This window comes from Lagenorhynchus albirostris, chromosome 19, assembly GCF_949774975.1.
Source record: "Lagenorhynchus albirostris chromosome 19, mLagAlb1.1, whole genome shotgun sequence".
Taxonomy (NCBI): Eukaryota; Metazoa; Chordata; class Mammalia; order Artiodactyla; family Delphinidae; genus Lagenorhynchus; species Lagenorhynchus albirostris.
Genome location: NC_083113.1, coordinates 9,264,926 through 9,274,582, shown reverse-complemented (window position 1 = coordinate 9,274,582; position 9,657 = coordinate 9,264,926). Strand labels below are relative to the sequence as shown.

At 53.5% G+C, this 9,657-nt stretch overlaps 1 protein-coding gene across 2 annotated transcripts; it reads left to right on the top strand.

Moving 5' to 3' along the window:
* Nucleotides 1-502: 502 nt before the first annotated feature.
* On the top strand, nt 503-8,934 carry LOC132510088 (zinc finger protein 358-like). 2 transcript variants are annotated; one of them, XM_060131842.1, is made up of 5 exons: nt 503-631; nt 2,703-2,901; nt 5,569-5,680; nt 7,153-7,572; nt 8,719-8,934. In XM_060131842.1, the coding sequence occupies exons 2-4, from the start codon at nt 2,873-2,875 to the stop codon at nt 7,531-7,533; spliced, it is 522 nt and encodes a 173-aa protein (XP_059987825.1). In that variant the 5' UTR covers nt 503-631; nt 2,703-2,872; the 3' UTR covers nt 7,534-7,572; nt 8,719-8,934. The 2 variants fall into 2 exon arrangements, with proteins under 2 accessions (XP_059987825.1, XP_059987824.1); XM_060131841.1 differs by having other exon boundaries at nt 7,153-8,934.
* The last annotated feature ends 723 nt before the right edge of the window (nt 8,935-9,657 follow it).

Sequence of the window (9,657 nt, the reverse complement as noted above, 5' to 3'; positions counted from 1 at the left end):
ACAGCAGAGAGGAGGGTAGTTTCCCGCTCAACCTCCGCCCCTGCACTTTTTCAGTGGTTCTCATTTTAGCAGAAAGAGTGCTTGGATGAAGTCATGCACAGCAGGCTCCCAATACGGCTGTCACGCATTTGTTGACGCTCCTTCTCGCTGAACCTCAGTTTCTTCATGTGGAAAATGGGGATAATAGTAACTAACCAAGGCTGTTTTGAGAACTGAAAATAATGTGCTTATACTTAGCCCATGCTAAGTACATCAGTAACTGGATGTTACTATATATCTGCCCTTCCCGTTTCTTTTTGAAAGACTGAAGCAGTGGGTTGACGTTTGAGGGGAATTTGGTGACGCTGCAGAGGGAGTGAAGACTCCCCTTTTCAACCTCCTGAGAAAAACCAGCCACGGTACCCGAAATGCACTACGCATGCGCATTCAGGTGGCCGGAAGCGCCGCTGCCCCGAGTCCTCCAGTAAATGGAGACCCCGGTGAACCGGCAGTATACCTGGGCCGAAAGGTGAGGCGGCGAAGTTTGGGAAGATACGGGTCGCATCTGAAAGGCACCGGGGGAGCCAGAGGTCTCGTCAGTCCCTAGTTGAAGAGACTCCCTTCATGCCTCTCCCCGCACACACAGACTCGGGTAATGGTCTCGCCTGATTCCCGTTCCCTTCTATCACTCCAGGACATACCAAGTTTCCAGCAGAGGGGTGGGAGGAGCGGGCCTGAGTGAGGAAGGGCCCATTTGGCGGGTGAGATCATTGTCACGGAAGTCAGGAGAAAAATGGGGGGAAGGGGGGAAAGAGGGTCCAAACAGTTGGGAGAAGAGTGGGGAGGCCTCCTGGAGACCCTTGTGTGCAGGGGGCGGGGCCTGGAAGACCTTTGCCAGGGAAAGAAGGCGGGGATCTCTGGATGGGCGAGTTCATTGGGTGGGGAGGTGGGAGGTTCGGATGACGAGTTCATTGTGTGTCCGACTGAGGGGGATGAATTGGGAGAGACCATTGTTTGCATGGGGAGATTTGGGCAGTGCTTGGGAGTGACCTCTGCGTGTATGAATGCGGAGGGTCACGGTGAGTGTGTGCGCGGGTAACAGGTTTGAACTGTGCCTTGAAGCAGGAGTTAGATTCTGACAGAGGCTCTGAGATGTGGGCCAACAACAGGTGCAAACGCCCCATGATGGAAGAGTTAAGGATCCACTTGCAGAAGGAGGGTCTGCCCATTGGAATGTAAGGTCCGTGGGCAAATACATCGAGAGTGATGCTGGAGAGTATGCAGGGGACATATCAAAGGGGACTGGACTGCCAGGCTGAGGGGCCTGACGCTGTCCCACGATCCTGGGGAGCCATGGGAGGGTTGTGAGCAGGACTGGAGCAAGATAAGCTCTGGGTGTAGAAAGACCTGTCTGGGGCTGTGTGGGAGACGGACTGGATCGGGGAGGTTGGAGGTGAGAGGCCAGAGAGGAGGCTGGGGTGATGATCCCGGAGGAGGGGAGAAGACCTGAGCTGGGACTTCCCTGGCGGTCCAGTGGTTAAGACTCCGTGCTTCCACTGCAAGGGATGAGGGTTCGATCCCTGGTCAGGGAACTAAGATCCCACATGCGTGTGGCGCAGCCAAAAAACAAACAAACAAAAAAAGACCTGAGCTGTGGCAGGGGCCATGGGGACAGAGGGGAGAATAAAAGACAGAAAACGTGGGAAGGTTGGGAGACTGACAGATCAGGGAGGGGGTAGGAAGGAGGAGGACGGAGGGATGAGAACTCCCTGGGAACCTGACCCAGCGACTGGGTGGCAGTGAGGCTGCTGGGACAGTGATGGGCACAGATGGGGACCCCAGGAGGAGGGGCGTGCTTGGAGGAGGACTCTGAGGTCTGCACAGATGTCATGAGTGTGAGGGGTCTGCAGGTCATCCAGGGGGCTTGGGAGTGAGGTTCCGGTGCTGTCAGCTGTGGTTGGCCCTGGGTACTGTGAGGCTCATTGGGCTAGCTGGGGAGAGGGAAGTGAAGTGAGGAAGACAAAGGTTCAGTCCAAGAGGCCATATTGTGAAGGGCCTTGAATGCCAGGTTGAGGGGCTTAATTTTTTTTTTTTTCTTTTTTAAAGATTTATTTATTTTTGGCTGCATCTGGTCTTAGTTGCAGCGCCTGGGCTCTTCGCTGTGGTGCACGGGCTTCTCTGTAGTTGTGGCATGCGGGTTTTCTCTTCTCTAGTTGAGGCATGCGGGCTTAGTTGCCCCGCGGCATGTGGCATCTCAGTTCCCCGACCAGGGATCGAACCGGGCGTCCCCTGCTTTGTAAGGTGTATTCCTTACCACTGGACCACTGGGGAAGTCCCGAAGGGCTCATTTTTCTACTGGGGGTTCTGGGGAGCCATGGGAGGAAAGTGAGCAGGGAAGAGGCAAGAGCAGCTCTGGAGGCCAGAAAGACTCCTCTAGGGCCACGTGGGGGATGGACTGGAGAGGGGAGACTGGAGGCAAGGAGGCCTGGAGGAGGCTGGGTGAGGACACGCATGAGCTGGTTTCAGGGCTATGGGGTTGGAGAGTACAGTGTGTAGCTGTTGGTGGAGGCCATGGGAATATCTGCCGTCCCTCCAAGGAGGGTCTTGGAGAGAGAGGGCCTCCCTGGGCCCCCAGGGCAGATGAGACTTTGGAGGAGACCTCTCTCCCAACTCCAGCAGCTTAGAGAAAACCCTCACTGTCACCTCTCTTTTCTCTTCCTCAGCCCCCTTGGAGCTGACCGACGGCAGCCCCACCTCACCCTCACTTCAGCCTCCAGAGCCAGGGACTGGGTCTGGGACAGACCGCACCCCATGAAGGCGGGAGGTGGAGAAGTGGGTCCTGGAGACCCCCCAGACTTTCTGGGATTCAGTCCATCTCAACTGAGGATACACCATGAGGAGCCTGAGGTCCCAGAAGAAGAGGTGAGCCCCCCGACGCCCACCCACCCCAGGAGTCAGGTCTTAGCAGGAATAGAGATTTAGGCAGCTGTGAATTTGATTCCCAGATCTATCACTTCCTGGCTTTGTGTCTTGGCCCATGGACACGCTGCTCTGAGCCTTAGTTTCTGCTTCTGTGAGAATGAAACCTTCCCTGTTGTGGGGATGCCAGGAGATGGTGTCCGATTCAGAGCACAATGAATGTATTCATTATTTCTGTACCTAGAACAGTGATGGATGTATGATTGTGCTGGATCTCAAACTTGAGAGCCATTGGAGAAAATGAGGGCTCCCTCCTCCGTGTACATCTTTCAGGTCTTTGCTTCAGTGTCACCTTCTCAGCGGGCCCTCCCAGGCCATCCCCTTTAACGTGGCATTCCCATCCCACCCCAGGCATTTCCTATCCCCTTTCCCTCCTTTACTTCTCAGGCTTTCATGAAACGTTTGCCTTCAAGCTAGTCTTCATAAAAAACCCTAACTCTAGGGCTTCCCTGGTGGCGCAGCGGTTAAGAATCCGCCTGCCAATGCGTGGGTCCCCATCTATCAAATGAAGGTTCATTATTACAAGGGTATGATATTGTGGGTTCAAATCCCACCTCTGCCTCTTACCAGCTCTATGATCTGATCCGGATATTTCTTAATTTCTGAGCCTCAGTTTTGTCATCTGTCAGATGGGGATTATAAGAGTCCTCACCTCATAGAGTGAGTTCAGGGAGTTAATACACACAAATTGCTCAGAACAGTGCCTACACCCTCTAAGTATCAAATAAATATTAGCTAATAAGGTTATCTCTAACACCATCCCCAAATTCACAGATGAGTGTGGGTTTGTGAGGGCTGCTTTAGTGTTACTTTCCAGATTCAAATCTTGACTCTTCCACTCCCAAGCTCTGTGACCTCGGGCAAGTGACTCACCTTCTCTGAGCTTCAGTCTCCCTGCAGAAGACTGGGTTATTGTGAGCACTCAGTCTGGTGCCTAGTATCCAGAAGGCGCTGCATAAACGCCAAATAAAAGGTGGGTTTTCTTTAGCTGTGTCTCCTCTGTGGGGTCTTGGCTGCCAATGGCATGTATTGGTTTCCCATGAAACCAATTACCACAAATCTGGTGACTTAAAACTACACACATTTATTCACTTACAGTCTGGAGATCAGAAGTTCAAAATGAATTTCACTGAGCCACAATCGAGGTGTCAGCAGGGCTGTGCTCCCTCGGAGACGTTAGAGGAGAAACCATTTCCTTGCCTTTTCTATCTTCTAGAGCTGCATTCCTTAGCTCCTGATCCCTTCTTCCATCTTCACAGCCAGCAGCTTAGTATTTTGGTTCAGTAGTCACATCACCTTCTTCTTCTGCATCAAATCTCCCTTTGCTTCCCTCTTATAAGGACACTTATGATTACATTCACAGTCACCCAGATAATCCAGGATAATCTCCCTATCTCAAGATCCTGAATTTAATCACATCTGCAAAGTCCCTATTACCATTTAAGGCAACATTCACAAGTTCTAGATATTTAGGACCAGGATATATTTACAGGCCATTATTCAGCCTACCATATGACAGAAAACCCCAACTCAAACTTGCTTAAGCAAAAAAAGGTAATATATTGCCTCACCTAACCAAAGAGTGGAGGAAAGGATGCTTCAGGTGAAGCTAGATCTAGGTGCTGTCTAGATCTAGGAAGCTGTCTCTCTCTTTTCTTGGGACTGTTTTCCTCTATGGATATTTCATTGCCAGGTTGACTCTTCCCACAGGGTGCAAAAGATGGACACAGGCAGTTCCAGGCTCACATCCAAAGATAAGTGCTATGGAGAAAAGTAAAGCCAGGAAGCAGGTAGGAAGCATCGGAGGGGTAGCATGAGTTTCGATTTCAGATAGAGTGGTAAGGAGAGGCCTCAGGGAAAAGTGACATTGGACCAAAGACCTGACCAAGGTGAGGGAGGAACTGTGCGTCTGTGGAGGGGAAGAGGGTTCCAGGCACCAAGTCCGTGAGGAGGGCTTGAGTGTGGCCAGAGCCTAGTGAGCCAGAGGAGGAGGCAAGAGATGAGGTCAAGGAGGGGACACAGGCGGGTCATGCAGGGCCTCCTGGGTCGTCAGGACTTGGGCTTTTCCCTGAGTTAGAGGGGAACCAGGGGAGGCCTCTGAGCTGACTTAGGTGTTAACCGGCGCCTTCTGGCGGCTGCGTGGGGAACAGACCTGAGGGGTGGACGGCTGAGGCAGGGAACCCAGAGAAGAGACCACAGCAATAGCCCGGCAGAGAGATGATTTTGGCTCACAGGAGGGTGCTGGCTGTGGAGATGGTGCGAAGTGGCCCGATTCTGCCTGTATTTTCAAGTTAGAGCCAACAGGCTTGATGAGAGATTAGATGAAGGTGTGTGCAAAAGGGGTGTCAGGTTTTTGCCCCGAGCACTTGGAAGGAAAGAAGGAGCTGCCTTTTCCTGAAATGAAGGCGTCAGGAGGGACGGGACGGGGGGGTGGGGGGGAGTAGAATTTCAATCTTAACCCATTTAATCCGCATTGCCGCTCCAGGAGGGCGGTCCCGTTATCTGCCAATTTTACAGATGAGGCGGCTGCAGCCCCAAATCCACAGTCATGTCTGGGCAGGGGTGGGATGGGGGGATGACCCGAGGACTAAGCCCATTCTTCCCTTCCAGGCGCCCGGAGGAGACGAGGCGGAGGCTCCGGCCCTGGTGCAGCTCATCGACGAGCACGGGACGTACTCGACTGCGCGCCTGGTTCCCGACGTTTCTGCGGAGGAGCGCTCAGGTAAGGAGGAGCCAGGCTCGCTTCGCAGCGGCTCCGAGGGCCGGGAGGGGCTGGCGCGGCCCAGGCAGTTCAGCTGCGCGGCCTGCGGGAAGGCCTTCAAGCGCGCGTGGGAGCTGCTGAGCCACGAGGTGGTGCACACGGCGGCGCGGCCCTTTCGCTGCGGCCTGTGTGCGGCCGCCTTCAAACGCCACTCGGACTGCAAGGGCCACCGGCCGGTGCACAGCGACGAGCGGCCGCACGGTTGCGATGCCTGCGGCAAGCGCTTCAAGCGAGCCAGCAACCTGTAGGTGCGGAGAGGGGGGCGGAGCCGACGAGAGGCTGGGGTACGCGAAAGGGGCAGGGGAGAGCGGTGGACCCGAGGTGGGCGGGGCCTGTTGCGAGGGGCGGGGCCTGCGGGGAAAAGGCCGGGCAAGGCAATGGACCTAAGGTAGGGCCAGGTATGAAGGAAGGGGTGGAAGTTTCTGGGACCAGGTTGAACAGGGCCTTGGACTGGGGGTCAGCGGGAGCCGGTGGGGAGAGGCAGAGCCCACCGGAAGAGGGAGAGCAGAGCTGGGCCTGAAGGGAAAGTGGGCGGGGTGACCAGGAGGCCGAGGCGGGGAGGGGTTAAATGTATGTGGAGGTGAGCTAGAAGGTAGAAGAATCCCAGGAAAGATGTGAGGGGAGAGGCTTAGAGAAAGTGGTCTTGGCACTCAGGGAGGTAGCAGCTGGGATGATCATGAGATGATAGGAAATTGGGGATGGGTTTTCGAGGAAGGTAAGAAGGAGATAGGGGTCAGATTTGGAGGAGAAGGTAATGGAAAGGGAGGCTTCCATGGCTGGGGAGGGGTGGGGAGGCGGGAGGTGTGTTGAGGGCCATGATGGGAGGAAAGGAGAGGCTGGGAGTTAGTCTGGAGGCAGCCCAGCTCTCAGAGCTACCCTGGATCTCTCCTGTTACTGGATGCTGCCATGACCCTCTCCTGCTGCCCCTTCTTGTGTGGCCAAGGGGACAAGAGAGCCTGGGATTCCCTACCCAAGGGGCCCAAAGGCTGCTTCCAGGGCTCTCTGGATCCACCATCCCCAGGGTGCACTTTGCCCCACCTGTGTGCACAACCTCTAGGCTGGACGGGTGGAAGGGAGGCTTGGACTGGGCTGTCCTTCTGTGGGTGCGATATCCCCCGAGGCCTGGGAAACCCCCGCCAGCTCTCCTGAGCCACCAAATTCTAGTGTGGAACTCTGAGGATTCCAAAGAAGATAAATTTGAACCTGGCCTTCCGGGTCATTGTGAAGGTCTATTTGTCAGAGCGGGGAGGAAGAACGTATTTTATTTAATAGTTTGGTTTGTAATTTAAAAAACTTTAGACAATTGGTATGTGTATCTTCATTTGGTCTCTTTCTCGGAGACCTGCAAGGAGTAGGGGTGAATCTACCTGGAGAGGCATGTCCTGCAGAGGTGAGCCACTGTTCCTCACTCCCGGTGCTGTCCTCTTCCCCAGGAGCACCGCCGCCTCCACATGGGCGAGCGCCCCTTCCCCTGCCCGTCCTGCCCGAAGCGCTTCAAGACCCCCTACAAGCTGCACCGCCACGAGCCTCTGCACGCCCCTTCGCGGCCCTTCCCCTGCCGGGACTGCAGCAAGGCCTTCGCGGCCGGGCCGGCCCTGCTTCTGCACCGGCGGCAGCACTGTGAGAACAAGCCGCGCTCCTGCAGGGTGTGCAGCAAGCGCTTCACCCACCGCCACAGGCTGCGGGTGCACGAGCGCGTGCATATGGGCGATCGGCCCTTCGTCTGCCCGCTGTGCACCAAGGCCTTCAAGCAGTCCAATGCGCTGGCCTCTCACCTCCGCGTGCATTCGGTCGAGCGGCCCTACCCTAGCTAGGTGGCTAGCTGCTGCCATCCTGGACAGCACAGGTCTAAGGTATGAAGGCATGAAGGGTGCCCGGTAGTGGCTGTGACATTTGAAGAATTGCCACTGATGCCCACGTAAGCCACTTAATATACTTAATATTCTTGAGAAGGACTTTGCAGAGGGCCTTTAACAAAACCTTTTTTTTTTTTCCCCTGCAAAGCCAAGACGAAAGTTTATAAATCTCATTCCAGGGTAGCAAGTGCACATACCCAACCGAGCACACTGGTTATGTGGTATAAATGTACATGGTAATAACTTTAATCAAATCAGAGCGGCTACCATGTATAACCTGTTAGGTGGCCCTGTAGCTGTGTCAGTGTTCCTCATTTACTAAAATGTCAATGTGGTAATGAGGTCATCTGGTGGTGAGGATGTCCCATTGGTGGCTTGTGGCATAAAGAATATGAGGGTAGCCACAAATGCAGGTAGGAGCTGTAGGAGCCTTTCTTGAATGTGAGCGCTTCTGGGTCCTCCTCCACCACCTGTACGTAGACCTTTGGTACTAAGGCCTTGCTGGTGACTCTTGTCAAATTTAAAGAAGTTCACAGATGGATGGATAACTGTTCACTGTGGACACCCTGGGTTATGTCCTTGCAGGCATAGCACAGCACAACCATTGGTGCTGAGATCTTCTAGTTGGTGGTGTATGGCATTTTAGGAACAATCATTTTGCCAGACATGGGCGTGACCTGCACTTCAGGTGGGCGTCCCATCTCTGTTGGCTGCTTTTTGGTCCCCATCTGTCAGATCAACTTGTAATGGTTGGAGGCCTTTCCACAGCATCCACAGTGTTCCCTTCGACCCTAGCATCAGCTCCATGAGCCCTACCTTTGGATGGACGTCCACTCTCATAGACCTTGCCTTGCAGGTGGCTGGAAGTGTGATAAGATAGCTTATGGGATGGTGGCCACAGTGGTGTCCACAATATCTGAGTCGTCCCATCCCAGCTCTGAGATCAGCTCTGCAGACAGTATTTTTTTAAGCCAGTAATAGCCCAGGTATCATGCAGCTGATTCCAAAGATGTCCCTTGGGTGCTGAAGAGGTCCCCTGGGTACTGAAGGTGTCCCCTGGGTGCTAAAGATGTCCCCTGGGTGGTTTGTGGGATTTTTCAGAACATCAGTATTGCCTCCCACCCACCCACACCCTACTCTCAGCCCTTCACAGATGTGCTCTCTGAAGAGAGAGCTGAACTTACGGACAAAGTTCAGCCCAAGGAAGTATGTTGCGGTCACTGGGGCTGTGATCTTGGTGATTTGGGACATTTCCAGAGCGCCTTCAACTCTCTTCTCCCACCTCTTGGTCTGGCCTCAGCTCCATGGATTCTCACCTTCTGAATGCTGTTTCTTTCAAGTCCCCAGCTTCACCTCCATAATGTGTTAGAGGTCCGGTCCCGTCCCGTCGTACCCCCCCACCCCCGCTCTGGGAATTTATGTAAACGCTTAATAGCATTAGGGGAGGAGCTAGGGATTTGCCTGGGAGGCATCATAAGGTGGGTCCTATCCATGTGGCATCACAGTTTAAGGTCAAGTCCTTAAAGGTCTTAGTCCTCCCCGCCCTAATATGCAGCTGTGCCTTTGACAGGCTTGCATTTTAAATTTTATCAAATGTCTTATTGGCATCTATTAAGATGATTCTGATTTTTCTCATTTGACCTAATAATATGATAAACTATAGTACATTAAAAAGAGCAGAAATATCCTTATATTCCTAGAATAAATCTCACCTGCTTATAGTATCCTCTGTTTTAATGATTTCTCTTCACCAATATTTTATTTAAGCATCTAAATTCATAAGTGAGGACTTCCCTGGTGGCGCAGTGGTTAAGAATCCGCCTGCCAATGCAGGGGACATGGGTTCGAGCCCTGGTCTGGGAAGATCCCACATGCCGTGGAGCAACTAAGCCCGTGCGCTGCAACTACTGAGCCTACGCTATAGATCCTGCAAGCCACAACTACTGAAGCCCATGCGCCCAGAGCCTGTGGTCTACAACAGGAGAAGCCACCGCAATGAGAAGCCCGCGCACCGCAACAAAGACCCAATGCAGCCAAAAATAAATAAATAAATAGATAGATATTTAGATAAATAAATAGATA

Bases quoted from the DNA above. Each gene is read 5' to 3' on its own strand.
- LOC132510088 (XM_060131842.1), top strand. From the start codon at position 2,873: ATGAGGAGCCTGAGGTCCCAGAAGAAGAG. The intron at 2,902-5,568 runs GTGAGCCCCCCG...CTTCCCTTCCAG, and splicing joins CTGAGGTCCCAGAAGAAGAG to GCGCCCGGAGGAGACGAGGC. The intron at 5,681-7,152 runs GTAAGGAGGAGC...CCTCTTCCCCAG, and splicing joins TTCTGCGGAGGAGCGCTCAG to GAGCACCGCCGCCTCCACAT.